Here is a 23,221-nt window from a genome sequence, read left to right as displayed (position 1 = left end):
AAGCGAATATGCTTGTTTTACCAGAACATTATCAAAATGCTGGCGTCCACAACTCACATTTTGTATTTCAGAATGCATTTCTTTCTACTGTTCTTTCATTATTAACTGAAAACCTGAATGAAAAGCAGGCTTGCGGGCACCTCATGTGGTCGTGGGGGGCTACCTGGTGCCCGCGGGCACCACGTTGGTGACCCCTGGTCTAACACTAGTCTCTTTAATAGCAGCAGAACATTTGAATCACACTTTAAACCGTGTTATCATGAGCAATTAGGGGTGGTGTTCAAAGACATCATGTAATTTAAGGTAAATTTACTTTTTTTCATTGTATTTTCCTGCTTACTTAAATGTAGCAAATTGTACATCCGAATTAAGAGTTACAGCGGAAGTAATAATACAAGTAATAATGGAATATGCACTTCATGTTTTTCTTTATCTTCCTGTTTGTTTACACACACACAAACACACGCATCATACAGCGGTTTTTGTGATGTTCGGAGTGTCCCTGAATGCATCTCGCATTCTTGTAATGAGAATGAGGAAGTGTCGTTCCCAGGATAAACGGACTAGAAGCGTGTGAGTACATGGTGCTTTAATTGTACTGCTGTTGATGTGTTCAGGTCAGAATTAAGTTATAAAAGAGCGTCAGACTCGGAGTGACTGTGTGGCGACGTCTGCCATCATAACGGAGAGGCGTGCTTGCTCTGTTGCGCATGCGTTAATTACACTAAAAAAATGTAAGATAATGAATGCGATAAATTGGTTACCACCGTTAACGGGTTATTTTTCACAGTCCTAATTGTTACGTGTATTATTATTAATCATTGTGCCTGAACGTTTACAGCATGCTTGGGGGTGTGATGTGCTCTTTTACACATTTAAATATACTGTAAGAATGCCACTTGTATACAATTGGCTTCTTTATTTTATAATGTAAGATTAACGTCCACATCAACATGAAATCAAATCGTATCGTTTGTACACTCTATCGAATGGTTCTGTTTTTAAAATCTATCTTTTTTCAATTCTATGTTAACCCGTGTATCTGGATGCATATGGAATCGTCTACCACAATGAGATTTACATCCCTAATTATGAATATAGATTCATACAGAGCTACACAAAGGCTTTTGTAAAGTTCAGAAAACAGTCGTTTGTTTTGAGGAAAAAAGTCTAAAGTGCGACTAGAATACAGGCATAATGTTACAGGAAAAATAGCTTTGGAGTCCAAATGACGCAGAATGTTTAGCCTTTAGAGGGCACACTGTATATTGTTAGCGAATTACGTTAAAAGAAAGGGCATGTACTGCCTGCACTGTAGCGTGCGGGCGGTGAGACGGTTCACAAAGTCGCCAGACATCCTGACGCCCGTTCTGTCGGACACTTACGAAGGCAATGTCGGCTCTGCTCAACGCTCAAATGACCGCCGCCCTGCACCCCTCCCCCAACCCGGCCTCATCTGTCAGAAGTGAAGAAAAATCCATTAACCTGATCAAAAAGGCGCCCCAAAGTCAAGACGCCATATGCACTCGTTTTAGTGGGGTTGGGTGGCTATATCGATGTTGTAGTACGCATGATTGGGTGGCAGCCAAGGGTGACAACAAAGACTGTTTCTGCTGCAAAAATGCTTCTGATTGCCACCCTTTTGGGCCTTAAGGCCATGCAGGGCTGTCAACACGTTTGCTTCCCTTTGACCATTAGCTTTCCGCTACAACCCAACACATGCTTTCAATTCAACTTTACTTGTATGAACGTACACAATAGTGCTTAGTGCTTAATACCATCTTATTATTGAAACGTTACAAAGGAAACTGGAAACAAACAAATATGTCCGAATTTTGAGATAAAATGTTCTTGTATAATGTACTTTTTGTTTTCTTTCAACACTACGTCCTTATTATTGTAGCATTGGAATTTACTTCGGAAATTGGCACCTTGTTAAAGTCGTAAAGTTAGGACTTGACTGTTTGTTATGACTAGATTTAATGCTACAAAAATTCGATATAATATTAGAAAAAAATGCACAAATTTACAATTTGTACAGTTATGATAATACAGTTTTTATCAACAGGAATAAAGTCGTAATGCTTATAAAATCAAATTGTAATGTTACTAGTATGGTCGATATGCCATGAGAATTAAGGTTGTAATATCAGGGGAAAAAAAGGCACACTTTACAAGCAACAAGTCATAGAATTACGATTGTAAAGTTGTAATATTACAGCAGGAAAAAAGGCTGAAAATTCTGAGAATGAAGTCATCATGTTATAGGAATAAATATAACGAGAAAAATGTTAAATGCTAAAATTGCAATATTACTGGAAAATACAGTAAAAATGACCAGAATAAAGCCGTAGGGCTACGAAAAGAAAAGTTGTAATGTGGCAAAACTAAAGTCCATCATGCTATGAGAATGAAGTCGTAATGTGCACTGTTCATTTTGACACCAGTTTTTAATCTAGTTTAAGCCTCTTTTATTAAAAAATGAAAATGTAAATAGTATACATTGGAACCTTGGTTAGCGTCCGTCCCGGTTAGCATGTTTTTCTGTTAACGTCCGAGATTTACGCCACAATTTTGCCTCTGTTTACGTACATTTTCTGGTTAGCGTACAATACGGCTCATGTCTTGTCGTGTTATTAATACACTGCATGAGTCGAACTGTGTTTTTATGTTTTTTTTTTATCACAAAACGTCCTTAGCTTCTCACAAAGACGCTAACTTTGTTAGATTATTAGAGCAGGAGTGTCTACACTGTGGCCTGGGGGCCCGTTGCGGCCTGTGGCTGTTGCTTTATAGGCCCTCAACACATTCTGAAAATACAATTAAACAAGAAAACGAAGAAAGACAACAACAAAAGTGGAAAACAGAGCAGTCATTTTACAAAATATTTGAATAAAGCATGTGACGGTGAGGGATACTGCGGCAGACAAATATAGTGCCGAGCGTTTTGTGAGGTTACATTTTTCTGAGAAGGCATTTTTCTGATGCAAATCAAGTCATCTTTTAAACGCACATTGTTTTGAGAAGCCAAACTCTTAATAGTCCACAGCAACTAAGCAGAACTACGTTCTTCATCACAGAAATCTGACCAGAATTCTATGAAACCATGCACACGAGAGGCGACAAGTGATTGTGACTGGCTACACAGGTGAGCGACGCATTCACATCCAGAGCGAATTGTAGGAGTCTCCCACGGTTTGATTGGCTGTCAAATGTGGAGGGAATTTTGGGGTATCAAAGTAGTTCAGAGGAGGAAAAGCGACCGGTGTTGATCAAGGATGCTTGCTAGTACAGGATCTCTAGTACTGAAGATAAACTTACATAAAAGTCCGTGTAAATTAATGTCAACTTACTACATATGTTTACTCTGGCGCCAACTAGTTCCCAAGCTGCTGCTTTTTTTTCCTAGATTTCTATATTCTTTTTTTTAGAAATGTCAAATAGCTCTGGAAATCTGACACGGCAAGTATAGCGTACTGATTAGCATCCTGTCCGCTCATTAGTCGATCAATGAAGCTGCCACTGATTGGTCCTCGTTTGGGCGACAGCGATGACAAGTTTTTCAACTTCCTGGGATCGCGTTGCGAGACATGTGTCACATGACACGCACGAGCACAAACTTTCACACGCACGAACTTCGCGTGTAGCTCGGCTCGACGGTGACACGCGATAATCGCCCCATCGCGCAGGTTCCATTGAAAATGAATGGAGTCGAGCCTTCATGTGAAAAACATCGGAACTAGCCCTTTAATATACTGCCTTGATTTCGGCTACATTGTCTTTTGCATAATCATTTTCATTTCTTGTATACCTGCAATGTTTGACAGCAAACACTAACCGGACGCAATACATGAGCAGTGTGTCTCATGAACGCTACGTAGCTATTTTGACTGACATACTACTGAGGTTATTTATGTACACAACTACTGAGGAATTATGTGTAATTATCTTTACTGCCATATTGAATTAAAGCGTGAATTAATGAACGATATCAACTATTTTGATGACCTGTAAACTCTGAAACTGTGAATGTGAAATACTAATCATTAATACTTAGTATAGTACTTTCAAAGTTAGATTTGATATATACAAGTATAAATATGTTTTATAGTAAGAGATAGATCATGTGTGTGCACCCCTGACATACATGTACAACATACATAAATACTCATACCCTGTATTTATAAATGTTTATAGTAGGAGGTACTGTAGATCTTTGGGACCTGGTCATTTTAAAAGCAGTGAGCACCACTGCCTTAAACTGTATTTGTATTTTTGTTCATTTAGAACATTTTTATGCTTTAAAATGCTTAGTTTAAGACAATAATATGTAACATTTGCTTAAATATGCCTTTTTTTTTTTTTTACTAATAATAGGCTGTAGTCAACCACAAAACAGGAATTATTATTTAATTATGAATTAAACCGCAAAAGTGTGAGGGAGTGATGTTCGAACTGTGATGGCGTGAGGGACGACTGTAATAGCTATGATTGGATATATTCCTAACTTCCCCCGACCACTACAAGACAAAATTAGATGTGACTCGATCACTATTAGTCACTATTTTTGGCTCGTTTTTATTTGTTGACGAATGTGTCATTCGTCATTGTTTTTGTCAACGTTCAAAGATTTCATTAGTTGTTGCCTCGTTTAGATGAAAATTACCTGTCAACAAAACTAATGTAACAAAAGTAAAGTCCGTCATGCAACAAGAACAGAGTCATAATATGTCGTAAGCACAGTCGATAATGCTACGAGAATGAAGTTGTAATGTGACGAAAATAAAGTTGGCAATACAGTGGAACCTCGGTTAATGTCCGCCCCGGTTAGCGTGTTTTTTTTTTTTTTTTTGGTGAACATCAAAAATGTTGCCTCGGTTTGCGTGCATTCTCCAGTTAGCGCACAATATGGCATGCATCTTGTCATCTTATTAATACACTGCGTGAGACCATCTGTATACTTATTACGTTTTTTGTCAGAAATCATCCTTCCTTGTTAGCTTCCTATTAGCTAGCAAACAGAACGGCAACCGGAACCAGAAGTGATGTCTCCCGTCCATGATGTCATCAGCGGTTGACTCTTAAAAATGTTCAAACAAAACACATTTTTATAGTTTAATAAGTGTAGTTATACGTGCACAAAACAATTCTAAATGCATAGAAATGATGAACGAAAATGGATAAATGAACATTTAAGGCTACTTTTACCTTCATTGAAGATGTGACCGTTCCCAAAGACACGATGTGGCAGCGAGACGCCACACGGACGCCATCTTCCTGTTTTATCATGAGTTATTTCTTGAATTCAATAGTGTTTCTCACCTTCTTTATCAAAATGCTGGAACTTGCAACTTTCCTTGGCTCCATTTTGGGTTACAGCAGTGCTACTCAAATAGTGGGGTAAGGCCCCCTTGCGGGAGTGCGGTTAATTGTCAGGGGGGGCGGGAGAGGCAGAGACTACTTTCAGTGTTAGTGCAGACCTGCCAAGATGTATGAATTTATCATACGCAACATGCAATCTGACTATTGAATACGCTTGTATGCTTCGCAGCTCTCCATTTTGTTGTTTGTTTGTTTTCCTGCTTTCAGTTTTGAGTTCAGTCTGTACATTACGGATAAATAAATAGATTTTATCAGTTTCTCGGTCACACTTTACAATAAGGTACACAAAAATACAGTAGCCTACTTACTGAGGAACTAATGAAGAACTAATGACTAAGGCACATAAATTTACACTAGATAATGAGGAACTAATGAAGAACTAATGACTAAGGCACATAAATTTACACTAGATAATGAGGAACTAATGAAGAACTAATGAGTAACTAATGAGTAGTGGTTAGGGTTAGGTAGGTTCGTTCCTCATTAACTACTGTAATTTTGTGTACTTATTGTAAAGTGTTACCACTTTCTCAACAGTATTTCAAATCGGGGGTGCCTGAAAACATTTCTCTCTCGTGGGGGGGGGGCATGACAGACAATAATTGAGGACTGGGTTACAGTATTGAGATGAGAAACACTACTGAATTCAAGAAGCAACTGAAGTCAAAGCAGGAAGGTGGTGGTGGTTGATCTCGCTGCCACATGGTGCCTTTGGGGACAGTCACGTCAAGAATCATGTCTTCAGTTAAGGTAAAAGTAACCTTAAATGTTCATTTATCCCTTTCATTCAATCATATATACAGTATTTATATGCAATTCCAATTGTTTTCTGCATGTCAAACTCTAACTGTAAAACACTAAAAACAAGTTTTGTGCTAACATTTTTGGCTTTCCTGAACAAATTAATTGGAATGACATTATTTATTATGGGAAAAATTGACAGCGGAAAACTATAGACTCATCATTTCCTCATTCCGCTTCATCTTAATGCTCCGTATTATTCAATAAACACCATATACGTACTGCCAATATTACAAAGCCTGGTCGGTTGCAAGAAAACAAAATGGTGTCATAAAGTCACATACAGTAAAAGAGGGGGGGAAGTTTGCACTAGCCAAGGGAACTTCGGCCTGCCTGCCTGCCCCTTGTGCCCCCGCCGCCCTTGGGACTTTTGGGGCATGTGTCCGACACGAGGGCTCAAAGGCGGACAGGCGAAGTATCACCGGCCCCACTCCCCCCGGTTCCCTTGACCTCCAGAGTGGCGCCCTGACGAAACCAGCCCGGAAGCAATCCAAGCGATGCTCCACGGAGGGCGGGGAAGCGTGACGGGGACCGGGGCTTCTAGCGGCCCAGAAATAGCGCTTGAAACGGCAAATGGACACCATAAACTTGGAAGCTCGGGGGCTTGGCTGTGGAGCTCACACTTTGCCCAACAGCACAGTGAAATGATGAAGAATGTATTTATCCAGACTGACTTGGTGCACGAACGCAGATAGACATTTTCATCATTATATTTTCATCTTTTATTCATTATGTCTGAAGGAAGACAAGCTTTCACAGCTGTGTGATTGCCTGGTTTTCAACTAGTATTTCACGTCTTTATGCCGCACACCATGTACACTCACACAACTGTAGCAAATCATTTCAGCGGCATGCACCGTTATTGGCGTGACTCTGCCAAACACTGATGCTGCACGATGACACAAAGATGCTGAGTTTGCACCTACATGAACGTGTCCATATTTAATGTGTGCCCCCCCCCCCAGCGTCATCCTGCCACTCCTGCCTCTAGGTTTTGTGGTTGCAACCCAGCAGTTATTACAGTTATTATTATTATATTATATTATATTTATAAATGAATGCGTCTATTTAAATCCACTTCACACAAATGTAATTTTAGAAAATCATTCATTTTATTGCGAAATTATAAAGACAAAATATTGTTTTTAATTAGTATTACTGTCAAGGCGTATATAAATACAATAACAAAGAAATAATATATAAAAAAGTACATTCATTCATATGTATATATTTTTTTTTTGAAAAGTGAACAAAAAGTGTCACATGCTTATCAAATTTTTTTAATATCCTAAAAAAAAAAAAATCATCCGTGTCCATCAAAAAGTCCAAAATATTTAGCCGTGTTGGAGAAGTAGATGTAAGGCGCAGTGTGTGGGTTGTGGTACCAGACGGGAAAGCCCACCGGTACAAAACATCCAGCCTGGAGGTGGTTACTCCCTTTGAAAATTGCATTTTCCACCACCGCTGCGTCCGCCGGGGAGGTGGACAGCTGCCTCTTGAGTTTGTTGCGTCGGTTCTGGAACCAGATTTTGACTTGGGTCTCGGTGAGATTCAACGCGCGAGCCAGGCCCGCTCGCTCTGAGCTGCTCAGGTAGCGCTTCATCTCAAACGTGGCCTCCAGCTGGAAGATCTGCCTCTTAGAAAAGATGGTGCGCGTCTTCTTCCTGCTCGGTGGTGGTGTTGGCGTTGGGAGTCCTGGCTCTGACGTTCCAGGGTCCGCGTTTGGTTTGCTTGGTGCTGCGGATACATGGATGCCATCGTGTTTTATTATTATTATTATTAATAATAGGAGTAGTAGTACTAGTGTTCTAAATATTTAAATAGTGGAATAAACATACATAGATGCAGAAATATAAATATTATCGTTATTAAAAATGCCTAATTTGGATCATTGTTATTCATATATTTATGATACCTCATCTATTTTTGGCATTTGTATTTTTATATGTCTATTTGTATGTACCAGGGGTGTCCAAACCTTTTTCCAGCGAGGGCCACATAGTGAAAAATGAAGGGATGCCACTTTGATATTTAGTAAAGCAACACATGTAGCTGTGCTAAGACGTTATGTATATTTCAAGGAAAAACTGCATGTCAGCATTGTGATATACATGAAATTACTATTTACTACTGTAATTATTAGTTGTTTTAACTTCACGCTTTGCTCCCCCCCACAATTCTTTTTCTTTCTTCTTACATAATCTTTGTTCTTTTTGGAACATTCTGACTTCATGTAATATTTTGCCTTTATTCCCATAATATTCTAACTTTTCCCCCAACCTAATTTTCCAAAAATAACAACTTTATTTTGTTTTGTTTGTTTCTGATAATATTACAACTTTTTTTAAAAAAAGGTATTTTTTCTTTAATATTTCAAGCTTATTCTCTTAAAATTGCAACATTTTTCCTCATTAAAATCCGACTTTTTTTCTCTTAATATTTAGACTTTTCCCCCTATTTCTGCTGTTGTTTTTTTCCCACTATTTCTTTTTGTAAATGTTCTTATTGTAATTATGACTTCATTCCCATATTATTTGGACTTTATTTACACAACATTTTAACTTTTCCACAGCTTAATTTTCCCAAAATTACAACATTATTTGTTGTGTGTTCCTCATAATATTACAATTCATATTTCAACTTTTTGCTACTGAAATGAGATTATGCTCATAAAATTACATCTTTGTCTTTTTAAATGGCAACTTTTTTTCTCTTAATATTTTTGACTACATTCTTGTAAAATGACTGCTGATTTGTCCATGTTTGCTGTTGTTGCTGTTTTCTTGTTAAATTATATGTTTGGAATGTGCCGCGGGCTGCACTTTGGACACCCCAGGCATATACGTACTATTATCATTATTTTAAAACATTCTTTGTCTGTTTTATTGACAAAAACAACTCATTATTTTAAAACATTCTTTGTCTGTTTTATTGACAAAAACAACTCACTCTTTATATATATATATATACATATATATATATATATATATATATATATATATATGTATATACACACACAGTATATAATGTTTATGAACTGTATCAACAGCACTTCATTTATAGATAATTGATGGATGAATAGAAAATGCATGTTAAATGCTTGTTAAAATTGTTAATACCATTTTTCATTTTGATATTTTATTTGACCGCATTTACTTTTCATATATTTGACAGATTTGAATACAAAAGTGTATTATATTTTTATTTCCTTTAGAAATGTACATATTTTAAATCTACATTATTAATGAACAAATACATACATAATTATATGCTTATTATTTTTAAACATTACATGCTTTTCAACGAAATCATCTCATTTTGACGAATATAATCGAAAGCACCTTGTTTTGATGAAAATGACAATTGTGTGTAGTCATAATTACTTCACATCTAGATATTGAATATGTGAATAAATGAAAGCATAAGAAAACATCCCATTAAGTACATTAATAATTTTTCATATAATTGGTAGTCATTCATATGGTTACATACTGACAAAGCACTTATTGTTAATTAATAAATAAACTGTATTAATTTTCAAAAGGTACTAATAGATAAATGCTTTGTAAAAACAATGGTTTTTAATTCTTTTCCTTGAGAATTTATTAGAAATTGTAACAAGTGTACATTTTACTTTGTCATTTATTCAGTGACATAATATAAAATATAAATAATGCTCAAGTGTGGAATAGTCCACAACACAAAGTAAACAAAAGAGCATTTTTTTGGGTAACCAGGCAACTAAACGCCACGGTACAGTCACAAAAATGGCACCATGGAATAAGTTTAGAAAAACTAAAAAAAAAAAAAAAAAAGAAAATTACTCGGCCTGGACGGAGCAACAAGGCACTCAAGAGGACAGGACAACAAATGATAGTGGAAAATGAGTAAGGGAAACAGACTGCTGGAATAATCAGTAACTGGAGGTAGTAATGGTGTTTTTCATTATCACTATTATTATTATTATTATTATTATTATGTTATTATTATTGTATGGCTAACCTGTTTCCTGGTATCCACTGTCCTTCCTCCTGTGGACGTCCCACGTGTCCTCCTCAAAGCACGTCCCAACATCCCTTCCACATCTTTTTTCCTCCTCGGAATCATCCGGATTGCAGTGTTTGTTGCATGTTTTCTCTCTCGGCTTCTTCTCCTGCCTCAAGTTGAGGATGCTGTCGATGGTGAAGTTAAGAGAAGAAGTCCTGCTCTGTTTGCTCGCCATAGTTCGTAAAAAAGTACAGTTGGACACAGGTCGGGTGATGATGATGATGATGATGATGCGAGCTGCATGGCGCCTCGACTGCAACTACAGAGCGCGCGACGTGGTTTGTTTTTGCATGAACTAACTGCAGGCACTCTCGCGAGCCTGTGGGCGGGGCTAAGGATCACGCCTGGGCGGCGTGTTGAAATATTTCACTGTAAAACCATTTTTCCCCACATGAAAAAATGGACATAGAAATGGTCTGATCGAGGGTTCAAAATATTATTATTTTTATTTTTTTATGCCAAAATAAACCTGAAAAATGATGAGTGATAATAGCTATGTAGTCATGATGATTATGTAGTTCTGCTATATTAGACAACAAAACAACATTTTAAAAAAGATGGTAAATGAAAACAAAATGGGGGAAATAAAAATAGAAGTGATTAACATGAATTAATATGATTTTTATCAATAAGAAAGGCAAAGATGATTTGACACTGACCCCCTGGTGAGCCCAGTCTGCTGCAAGCAGGCAGGGCCCAAGGCACTCCCCAGCACACACACCAGACCCCCACCGCACAGCCAAGGCCAGACAAACACCACACACCACCCCCCCACCTCAATCCTTACTCTTATTTTGTCCCCTTTCCCACATTACTCCCTGAGTGCGCGTGTGGTGCCCTTACCCTATACTTACTTTTTATTTTTTTCCCTCTCATCATTGCCATTAGGCAAACTCAGGCAATTGCGTTGGGCCCGGAGATTTCCAGGGGCCACCAAACATCCCATAAAAACAGATCATTGATTACCTCCCCCCCTTCTGGCTTGAATACTATCTATTTATGTGTCTGTACTGTACAGACTGATCTCAAAACTGAAAACTGCTGCTGGGCCTCAGCCCTCAGGTTAATTACAAGGTAAAAAATGTCAATTACAACAGTAATTGCTCAAAAATAAAACATTTAATTGTTAATATTATATTATTACATTTATACATATATTATTTCACATTTCACTAGGGAAATGTGAAATCAAAAGGAGGGAATTTGGAGTGGATATGAGTTGGTTTAAGCCTTGACTGCTAGTTGGGTGACGGTGGGAGACGATGACAAAAGTGCTGTTACTTTGTGTCCACAAAACATGGAAAATACAAAGTTAAAGCCATCAGGTGCACAATTTAGAAAGAAGAAGAAGAGGAGAGGGGCCAAAGATAAAGGCATGGCGCTATACCATCACTATATGCACACCACTTTATGGAATGTATATGATCAAATAAGTTAACGTTACTTGGTGGCTATAGACTAACTGCTGTTCATTCGTTTTCTTGACTGAGAGCCACAGCATCGTCCCACCCAGGGCGTCATTCAAGCCCAAACCGCCACCGATGGGAAATATAATGACATATAATCTTGCTCGCGGACCCGATCGCAGCAGCAGTTTGTGGGCGTAATAGCTTAGGTTATTACGGTTAACGTGACAGCAAACGCGGTTTGTTTACCTGCCGAGCGAATGAAGACACATTCGTCCGTCCGTTTTCTATGCCGCTTATTCTTTGAATGAGAACCATGGCTTGCTCAAAAGTAAGAACAGTTGATCGACAAAACCGAACATTTAAAAGTGAAAGGGCGGACCAATATATGTTCGTTCTTCCAGAATCCAGTGCCAAACCGCTGTGTCGCATGCGCTCTGAAACTGTAGAGCCCAGTATGAAAAATCTACGAGGGTCATAGCACAACAATTTACAGTGCAACAATGTGCAAATGAAACTTGGAGCAAAAAAAAAAAGATCTTTCGCTGACGGGAGAGTTGTGGCGTGCTTCTGCTGCAGAGATCTTACTCAAAGGTAAATAATGTACTGTTGCAGCTTTTCTGTTAAAGAGACACTTAGGGGGTGTTCTGCGAAGCGAGTTCAATGGGTTAGTGAGCTGTGTTGAGTGGAAAGCCGGACTTGAAGGTCTCTTTTAAAGCAGCTCTATCGCCATGGTAACTTAGCTAAACACATAGCCTTCTCAGGACCAGGTTATGTACAGGCTTTCAGCTTAAAATCAGCTTTGGGAGCGCCACTGTTTCACTGTTACATTTCTGTACGTGGAATTCAATTATGGAACAGATTGAGTAAGGAACTCAAACAAAGCACCAGGATGAGCGAATTCAAAAAACGATACAAGCAGCTAATGTTTGCAAAACACAAGGAAGAAGAGTCTTGAACTTGTTTTGTTATGCTTGTCTCTATTTATTTGCATTTATTTGTTATTATACTGATTATTATACTTATTGAAACATTTTTAATAATTACATCATCATATTATCACATTACCTTATCATTATTCTATGTATTAAAAAAAATCACATGGAATACAGGAAGTGAATAAAATGTACTGTACGAGATGTGGTGGTAGGATTAAATAAGCTTTGCTTCTTCCTACTCCTGTTGGACATGTGGAACTGTGAATTGAATTATGTGATGTATTCCATTCTAACTTGCATGCATGCTGGCAAGTCTGCTAATATTGAAAGTCCTCCCTGCCTCTCACGCACCCCACTATTTGAGAAGCACTGGTTGTAGCAAATGGCCAGGGTTTCATTACATTTGATATTAGTATGAGCTAGTCTGTTTGAGGCAATTTAAGGCAAAATAAGGTTCGGACCTTTGCTGTGAACAAATTGCATAAACGGACCTTACCCAATTTTAATTTAAGACTCCTGGCCTATAGACACCAAGTAACGTTTCTTAGGTGTTAACAACACTTAATTGTCTTGTTGCACCGTAGCTCAACTAGCAGTCCAGGCTAAACCAACTCATATTGACTAACAATTCCCTCCTTTTTAGTCGTGAAATAACATTTACTGTTGCTCTGCGACATAACGATCACTAGAATATTAAGATTGAGCAATTATTGTTGTTTTTTTCGCCTTGTAATTAACCTGAGTGCTGAGGCACAGCGGTAAAGCCCCCCCATGTTTTGATCCATGTCACGTGGTGGATGTTTGATGACGTCTGAGAAGCACGGGGACGTGAGTATCCCGCCTGTAGGTGGCGCCCATCTGCCACACATCCTGACTTGAGGAAATGAGCACTGAGCACAAATAAATGAGATTTTTTGTTTCCCTTTTCCCCCGTCGCTGCGCCCCCTGGGCAATTGCTCATACGGCCCATAGATAGAAACAGTTTTGATTCAAATACTTAAAACGATGTCAGAATGCATAATCTATCACGATTTCGATCGTTTGGTCTGCCCACCCATCCCTTGTCATGCAATGGACTATTCCATGTTACGAGGAGCATGTGCAGATTTAATCCGGAAGACGGGAGCAAAACAAAGTTGTTGGCACGGTTTGGAGTTACCCTAGTGGAGCGGAGAAGAGGAGAAGGCGAGAGGACAGCAAACATTTTTTTTTGTTTTTTTTTAATCAAAACTACCGAAGTTGTCAAACTTTTTCACAGTCACAACAAACGTACGACCACAGCAGCACCGCTACTGTCAGTATAAACCGAAGAAAATGCAGTTTTAGAGATGCAACTGAAAGTGTCTCTTTTCATCAGATGTGAGTATTAAAGCGGCAAACTATTTAAATGTGGCCTAATGTTCTTATAAATGATAGTAAAAGCGTTGAGATGGTTAACTTCTTCGGTAATAATAATCCCCAAGGGAGATTGTAAGGACTTTATCTAGCTCAGGAAATAGGATCATTTTCTCATATACACACTTTTTGGTGGTAGATAAACAATATTTAAAATCGTTTCTGCAGGGGTATATAAACATGGCTATCTAACTAGCAACTATTTATTTGTTTTATTCTTTGTAGTTATTTAGAATATTTATTGTTGTTATTTTTGCCCCCTCAAGTTTTTTATTTGTTTGTTTGTTTAATGAAATTTAATTTAGGACATCCAACATCTCCACATTCATTTTTCGTGTACTGCACATCTGCCGCGAGATGGCAGCAATTGACAAATACAGTACCTGCGTTTGCCGCGTTGGCTGCCATGTAGCCCATAGTAACGCTCATATAATATATTAAAAGAAATACACACATGGCATAGCAACATCACTGAGGCTCTGCTGGTCACTTAGGTATTACAAAAATGCATATACTATATTATTCATAGTGGTTATTGAGCCAGTTATTGCAAAATATGGCAGTTCAATGGCAAACTACATATTTTTGGGGGGCAAAATATGATATTTATTGAGATAATAATAGTAATTTGTAGCAAAATATAGTTGTGTTGAGTTAAGTGTTATTGAGAGTGCTTATAGTGGTTTTGAGGCAAGCTATAGCATTTTACTGGTAAGCTATTATTTTTGTTGGAAAATATAGCAAAATGTGGCATTGCATGCAACATGGGACACCCTTGTGGCAAACTATCTTGTGTTTTCTTTCAAGGAATATTGTGTTTTGTTTTTTACAAAATAGATTAGAAATTATATTTTGAGTAAAAAAGAAAACATGGAATGGAAGAGGAAACATTTGTCTGCAAAATATTGTGTTTTTCTGAACCAAGTATTTTATTTTTGGTGGTAAAATATAGCAAAATGCGGCATTTTCAAGGCAATATCACACATTTTGTAACTCATTGTAACTCAACTGTGTTTTTGAGCCTACAATAAGTAGTACTCTGTAGTAGTAGTAGTAGTAGTAGTAGTAGTAGTGGTAAGCATAAATACATTTTAAATGCATAATTTTCAAATAAATTCAGTGAGGTATTAAATTGCTTTTAATTCATTCATTGACATTTAAAAACGTAATATTGTATTTAATAAATAAAATAACATGCATTTAAAACAAAATAAAAATCAAGATGTCTTCATTAAAATTCCCTGACTTGAAATTTCACCAAGCTTTTCGTTAAATGTTGAATTCATTTTATTTTTTGAAAAAAGTTTTTTGTTAAATGTGTAATATGATCTAATACTATATCAAAGGTGTTATCTCTCATCCAAACTGCACTTTTTTCACCCAAAAAATATAAGAACGCCACCACCAGCTCGGATGTTTTACCAACAGGGGCGGCGTATGGCGGGAAAAGTGAGGACAATTCCAGTCAGGGGCCCCAAAAAATAGGCAATTTAAAAAATAAATAAATAAAAAATGGGGCCCCAATGTGATTTTTTTCTTTTTCTTTTTTTTTTTTCTTTGGGGCCAAGAATTCCTAGCGGCACCCATGGTTAACCAATAGTGGTTTCAGAGAACAGAAACAAAAAAAACAAAAAACGTCAATATTCTTCACAACTGGATGAGACTTGTGGTTTGGCCTGAAAAGGGGGAGAGGCGTTAATGGCTTTCACTCCCTCAGGGCTCATGCACATACACATGCACGCAGTCTCAGAGAAGCAATCAACAATTGGCTGTCATGACTGAGCAGGAAGAGACACAGCATCTACAGTAGTACGTCCAAATGTTTGCGACCCCATTGTAGTACCTAACAAAGACAGACAGCACCTTTAAGTCAATACAATTCATCCAATAGAAACTTGCTTAAAAAATTCACATAAATAAAATGACATGGATCGAGCGTTTTGATTCAGTCTCAAAACACGCATGGAAACAGGAGTTCAGAACATTCATATGCAATTCCATCAAGTAAATTTAGCTATTTGGGACGTTTTCCGTGCATTGCAAAGAATCTTATGGAAGGCCCTCCTGAAGTCTCTGTTAAAGATGGTGTAGATGGCTGGGTTGAGGGCACTGTTGCAGTATCCGATCCAGAAGAAGAACTTAAACAGGGTGTCAGGGATCTTACACGGAGCCCCACACACGCCGTATAGGCTGTACGTGAAGAAGAACGGGAACCAGCATGCCACAAAGACGCCCATGACTACGGCTAGCACGAATGTCAACCTCTTCTCACGCGCTTGGGTTAGCTTGCAGCGGACAAGAGAACTCCGGTGTTTTCTTCGTGAAGTGAAGAAGTCGATGGATTTGCGAGGAACCGCAGTGACGTCGGTGCTGGCAGCATCCTTGGCGTAAGTGTGGTTGGCACACGCAGTGGTGTTGCTGAAAGCAGTGTTGGTGGCGGAAACGTCATCGTTGGAGGCATCAGCAGCTTGGGTTAACTTTTGGCGGACAAGGGAGCAGATAAAGAAATCGAAGGATTTGCGAGGAGTGACGGTGCCGCTGATGGTGTCAGCAGCTTGGGTCGGCTTTTGGTGGACGAGAGACCTGCTACATTTTCTCCGCAAAGCAAAAAGGGTGATGGACTTGCGAGGATTTGCGGCGGCGTTGGTGTCTGCGGTGACGTTGGCAGAAGTGGCAATGGCATCAGCAGTGTAGGAATCGGTGGTGTTTGCAGCGATGGCGGTGGCATCAGTGATGTTGTCAGAGTGAGCTGTGTTGGCATAAGAGGCACTGGTGTCAGGGTTTGCGGTGGTGTTGGTATAAGGTGTGGTGTCGACAGCAGTGGCCTTGGCGGCACCAGGGATGTTGGGTTCAGTGGAAGCAGTGGTGTCAGCGCGAACGGTGTTGGCAGCGGCGTTGCCGCCTGCAGCGGCATCAGTGCCGTAGGCATTGGTGGCTTTAGCATTGACGATTGCGGAAACAGCGCTGGCATCAGTGGTGCAGTCAGAGTAAGCGTTGTTGGCATAAGTGGCATTGGTGGCGTTAGCGCCATTGGACTCAACGCAAGGGGCCTTGGTGGTGTCAGCATGAGCAGCTTTGGCAACGGCATTGGCCCTTGTGGCATTTGCGGCATCAGTCCTGGCATGGGCACCATCGCCATCAATAACCTTAGTGTTGACTCCAGTGGCTTTGGCATAATTGTGGGCAGCATGGGCAGCATCGCCATCAGCAACATTGGAACTGGAGTCGTCATAAGCAGCATTGGAGTACACAGCAGTCGTGTCAGAGGCGGTGGCGTAGTCTCCAGCAGAGCTTGCGTTGACAGTGGAAGCTTGGGTTAGCTTTTTGCAGACATGGGAACTGCGGTATTTGCCCCATGAGGCACAGAGTTTGAAGGATTTGCAAGGATTTGCAGTGGCATCGGCCTCTGTGGCAATGCTCTCAGCGACCTTGATGTCATCGTTTGTGGTCTTGGCATCGTCGTAAGCGGTCTTGGTGTCCTCGTAAGCGCCGTTGCTGTGAGCAACAGTGGCACTGGCGTTGGTGGTGTAGGTAGTGGCACCTGTGGAATGTTTCTGGTTCCCCCCACCTGATGAGGAGCTCTCTAGGTCTTCAGTGGCCGTTTGGTTGCTTTGCATGCCGTTATTCTTCTTCTCCGACATGCTTCTTGTTCTGGTTTTGGCCACCTGATAAATCCTGATGTAGACCAGAACCATGACAAGGCAGGGTGCATAGAAGGAGGCTGTGCTCGAGGCTAGGATGTACCAAGTGTCATCATTGAGCTTGCATTGCTTCTCTGAGTTTCTCTCAATCGTCAATAACGGTGGCGAGGAAATCACGGCTGAAATCAACCACACTGTTAAGATAACAGCCTTAACCCTCTTGGAAGTCCTCTTTAGATTATACTCCACCGCCTGCGTCACAGACCAGTAGCGATCCAAGCTGATGGCACACAAGTGCCCGATGGACGACGTGCAGAAAAGGACGTCCAGCGCCAAATACACGCCGCACCAAAGTTCCCCAAAGCTCCAGTAGCCCATGAGCTCGTTGGCCAGGCTGAAGGGCATCACCAGCGCCGCCACCAGGACATCAGCGGCGGCCAGCGACACCAAGAAAAGATTCTGAGGGGCTTTAAGAGCACGGCTGGTCAACACGGCAATAACCACCAGGATGTTCCCAACCATGGTGACAAAGATGAGACAGCTCACCAAGACAGCAATGCCCACCATGGACCACAATGACGACGGTGATGATGAAGAGGTTTGATTAAAACAATCCATTGTGGTTTTCACATTCATGTGATGTGCCGGCTCTGTGCGCTCCAGCGTGTGGTGCTGATTCTTGTGTCGGAGTCCCGCCCCCATCCCTCTCCCCTCTCCTCTCATCGCACTAAACACAATCTTTAACGCTTAGATTATTTGATCCATTTTTATGACAGTGAGCATGGATCTTTCTTCATATAAATGGTCCACATACAGTATGCCCTCTAGCAACCATCACTGATTAACACAAATTCATTCCATCAAAATGTTTTTTATATTTAATTTAATAGATATTAAAATAACATTTATTTTAAAACATGTACTAGTTAAATGAATTCAAATATAATTAAATACATAAATTAAATGACTCGTGTAATGTTTAAGTCCCCAACTAACGAACACAATTGGTTCCAGATGACCGTTCTTAAGTCGAATCATTCTTAAGTAGGGGAAAAGGTAATATTACCTATTATATAGGTACTACATGTACGTGTATACATATACAGTATATGCGTATGTATGTAAATATGAGTTTGGATGCAGTAGTAATATTAAACGAAGATAATTAATGAAAAAACAATAAGAAAAATGATATAATAATACGTAATGATAAATGTTATTTACCTTTGAAGAGGAGTGGTCGAGCATACGTCGTCGGTGGTAGTGGTGGAGCAGGAGGGTGAATTATTGAAGAAAGGACAAATCTTCGTCGTCGTTAGACTCCCCTTTGTAATGATAGTGGATGCCATTGGTACAGAAGTCTTCACAGGTTCTGTAATTCAAACCTTGCCTGTGTAAATTGTTCTTATGGTTGAGTGATTCACTCCATAAGCACGCCCTACATTAGCCATTTTCTCGCCACCGTCCAACTTCCTGATGATGGCCACCTTGGTTTCCATAGAAATTGCTTGACGTTTCCTGCCACTACTACTAGCACTTGCACTCGATTTATCAGCCATGATAACAGATAACAAACGTCTCTGTGAAGTATCGGATGGTGTACAAACGGCGTGCTCCGAGATGTTATCAGGGACAACTGCAGACGAACTGAGAAAGATTGCGCGAGAGGGATGCTTTTACCCACCATTCGTAGCGGCGGAATGGCTCGCAATACAAAAATAGCGCCTTTTATTTCGAAAAAATTTTAATAACAAAATATGGCAATTTTCGAAAAAAATCATGAAAAAAATAGACCAGTCGGCTTGTGTTCGTATCTACGCGTGTTCGCACGTCGGATGTTCGTTAGTAGGGGACTTAGTGTACTACATGTACGTGTATACATATACAGTATATGTGTATGTATGTAAATATGAGTTTGGATCCAGTAGTAATATTAAACAAAGATAATTAATGAAAAAAACAATAATAAAAATGATATAATAATATGTAATGATAAATGTTATTTACCTTTGAAGAGGAGTGGTCGAGTGGTGGTGGAGGAGGAGGAGGAGATATTGGAAAAAAAAGACAAATGGTCGTTGTTAGACTCTTCTAAAAGAGGTAGTGTTCTGTGGGTGGTGTAGAATAAAGCAGGCCTATTAACTCTTCATAAACTTTAATCACACACTCCGGGTTGTATCATACAGCTACAATGTAGCTTTCTCTCTCCTCCCCTCCTCCGCCTCTTGTTCTCCCGCTGTTGGTCCCATTAGCAGTGTCACAGTGCCCTCTGCTGGTCAAGCATGTACAGTATAAATATGGATTTATAAGGCAAAACACATGAAAATATAGACTAGTCTGCTTGTGTTCGTATCTCCGAAAGTTCGCACGTCGGATGTTCGTTAGTAGGGGACTAGTGTATATTATGTATCTGTCATTAATAGTTATAATTAATAATTATTATTATAGCTATAAGGAATGAGGAATATTAGAAAAAAATGCTAATACAAGAATTAACGTTTACGTCTTATGACAATAACATTATCCAATTATGATAATGGTCCATGGAAATAATGTACAGTATAATTTTATGAGGAGTTGTAATTTTAAAATAAACACTGATGATGTTATGATGCATGATATTAAAATTGTATTAAATTTAAAAGTGCTTGAAGCGGTTTTTTTTGTATTTTTGTCACAAACTGTAGTAGTTTTGAAGTGAAGTGTAGCATTCTAGTGGCAAAAAAGGCCTCAGTAATACTGATGTCATTTGAGTCAAGTGTTAGTATTTTTGTGACCATGGCAAACCGTACAATTTTTGCACGATACGTTAACGTGTTTTGTTGTGCAAAGAGTTGTATTTTTGTTGTAAAATGTAGCATTTATGGCAAACTCCAGTATACTAAACTATAAAGTAACTAGAAAAGCACTCAGAGAGCACAGACCTCCACCAAGCCATATTTCCTCTTGTGATTTACACCATAAATATTAGTCTACATATTTCTACATACATCTACATAATTAGATCCTGTGACCATGAAAACATACCATTAGCGATAGGATTCATAATGATATTAATATTAGTTCTGTACTTATTCACAAAAATCGCATTTTCCTAAATGGCAGTTTCCTTCAGCATCTCCTGTAGCTCCGTAGCTTTTGAAGATACAACAAATCCGTTGGCACACCCCAGATTCCACGGTGTGGTTGCTGTATATGATGGTGTTTGTTGCGTGTTTATACCTTCAGTTGTTGTCTTAGTAAGTGATGACAATGCCAAAGATCCCCTATTTTTTCATATTCAGGATCACAGTATCCGGAATTATTCCATTATCTGGATCAGGCTTTGATATTTTGGAGAACCGGTTGGAAACTTGTCCTGTATTGTTTTTCCAAGTGCTCAGACCATGTTTTGTTGCGTTACATGCACAAATGTCAAAAATGGTCCTATCGCGCCATGTTAAAGAATCCTTAAAAAACATTCCTGGTGATCTGGATCACCCCCAAAATGTAATCAGTTTTTACATATCCCATTTCCAACAATTTCTGAAAATTTTATCCCAATCCATTTAGAACTTTTCAAGTTATTTTTTAGCACAAACTAACAAACTGATAAAGGCCGGCAAAAACATAACTTCTTTGGCGGAGATAAGTAGAGAAGCACTCGGAGAGCACAGACCTCCGCCAAGCACCATAGTTGCTGTGCTTGGCGGAGGTAATGACTCTAAATTACAGTCCTAATCTTACGTTCAAATGTTATTACAGTAATCCCTCGTTTATTGCTGTTAATAGGTTCCAGATCCGACCGTGAAGTAGGATTCAATATTAACAAACTGAATATTTTGGTAGTTAGAGCATAGAAAACCTGCTTCTGACTTTCTAAATACAGCTTTTTCACATTTGAGCCCTGTAGACATGAAGTAATACCCAATAGTCCCTTTTACACGCTATTATTTTTTGTTTAAATCACGCATTCTACGCAGACAAAAGATGGCTGCCGCTAGCATAGCATGCTACCAAGCTAACTTGTCAGCCTCTCCAATTTGCTTATTCTAAACTTAAGAAAGTGTTTCAAACGGAGTGGGGAAGAAGGACAAAGAAGCCAAACTCTTACCACTGCCACACGGAATGAGAGGAGAACATTTCTTTCAACTCGATCTCAGCAATGGCATGTCGCCATCATTTATTGTTGGTATTTTTTTTTTTAAATGCAAATAGTGAGGGATATTATAGTGAGGTGATATAGATATATAGATATAGATATATAGTGATATAGTGAGGGATGCAATATTCAAACCGCAATATAGCGAGGGACCACTGTATAAATGTATTTGAATTGATTATACTAAATAAAATACTTAAAAAAAATAGTAATGTTATGAAAAAATGTGGGATGTTATAAGACGGGCGTCAAACTCGTTTTCACCGTGGGCCACATCGCAGCTATGGTTATCCTCAGAGGGCCACTTTTTATAATGCTATTTTAGAAATTTGTTAATAATTAATTATTACATTCATTTTTCATTAATAACTAATACAAAAAATAGTAATTTTACAAAAAAATATAAGGTTTTCTGTCAATGTTGACTACAAAAACATTTAGCAAGAAAGATTGTCTTAATTAATACTTTTAAGTTGTTTTTGTTAGCAATATTAATTTTGTTTTTACTTTAATATATTATTTTATTACTTATTGCAAACGTAACACTAAATGTTTATTAAATTATTGTAAAAATATATTTTAAATATTACGCTTTTTATATTATTGTAAAAATATATTTGTATATTTTACAATTTTTACTTATTTAAATATGTTTATATTAAGTAAAAAAATATTAAATATTAAATTACAGCATACATATAAAAATACAATAAATATAATTTGACAAAAGTCAAATAATGAAAAATAAAGCTTAAAAAAGTAAAGACAGAATTAATATTAACAAGAAAATTACATAAAAATATTAAAATAAGTGTCCTTTTGACATGCATTATTTCAAGGCTTTCGCGGGCCACATAAAATAATATGGCGGGCCAAATCCGGCCCCTGGGCCTTGAGTTTGACACCTGTGTTATAAGACAAAAAACCCTCTAAAAACTGTCTAAAGAATAAAGTCCTAATATTTTTGAGCATGAAAATATACCTGCGTAAGATGCAGACTGTAGAAGATCTTATTCTTGTAACTTTGCATCCTTTTTTTCCTTGTTAGTACTGTTTTGTAACTGGGCAAAGATGAGACAAGAAAAGAATCTTGAAAAAACACAAAAACAATTTGAGTCGCTGCTCTTTCTGCCTTTTCTGCTTTGTTCCCGTCGCGCTGAGCATCAAACTGGCCCGAATGTTTTCACACATGCTGACTGCCAAGAACGGACGCCTGTTGAGTTCGCACCTTACGTAACCACAACACATTTCACCTGCTGCTGCCTGTTACATTGACTTCATTATCATATTCACTACATTTAAATGTATTTTCAAAAGTATTTAAAGTATTATTTTAGGGCTACAAAAATGTTTTTAATCAGACTCGGTATGAAAATGAAAACACATTGCAAACCCAGTGGCCTTAAGTCATTAAAACAATGAAATAAATAACATTTTATGAAACTTTTAAAGTACTATAAAGCCAAAATA

At 38.5% G+C, this 23,221-nt stretch overlaps 2 protein-coding genes and 1 long non-coding RNA gene across 4 annotated transcripts in view; 1 reads left to right on the top strand and 2 right to left on the bottom strand.

Moving 5' to 3' along the window:
- Window positions 1-7,486: 7,486 nt before the first annotated feature.
- Window positions 7,487-10,471, bottom strand: LOC129195036 (homeobox protein HMX3-like). The gene is made up of 2 exons (XM_054800736.1): window positions 10,186-10,471; window positions 7,487-7,920 (listed from the first exon to the last, which is right to left on the bottom strand). Exons 1-2 carry the CDS (start codon window positions 10,403-10,405, stop codon window positions 7,487-7,489), a joined length of 654 nt encoding a protein of 217 aa, XP_054656711.1. The 5' UTR covers window positions 10,406-10,471.
- Window positions 10,472-13,623: 3,152 nt separating this feature from the next.
- The window catches only part of LOC129168562 (uncharacterized), a 96,655-nt gene continuing 87,057 nt past the window's right edge, over window positions 13,624-23,221 (top strand). For both annotated transcript variants that reach the window (XR_008566278.1, XR_008566279.1), the window contains exon 1: window positions 13,624-13,933. This is a non-coding gene — a long non-coding RNA (uncharacterized LOC129168562). The remainder of the gene's footprint in view (window positions 13,934-23,221) is intronic.
- On the bottom strand, window positions 14,432-18,246 carry LOC129168557 (alpha-2 adrenergic receptor-like). The gene has a single exon (XM_054754006.1). It carries the CDS (start codon window positions 18,244-18,246, stop codon window positions 15,970-15,972), a length of 2,277 nt encoding a protein of 758 aa, XP_054609981.1. The 3' UTR covers window positions 14,432-15,969.

The sequence above is a fragment of the Dunckerocampus dactyliophorus genome, chromosome 15 (genome assembly GCF_027744805.1).
Source record: "Dunckerocampus dactyliophorus isolate RoL2022-P2 chromosome 15, RoL_Ddac_1.1, whole genome shotgun sequence".
NCBI lineage: Eukaryota > Metazoa > Chordata > Actinopteri > Syngnathiformes > Syngnathidae > Dunckerocampus > Dunckerocampus dactyliophorus.
The sequence above is the reverse complement of the archived record's forward strand: the minus strand, read 5'-3'. Positions and strand labels throughout refer to the sequence as shown.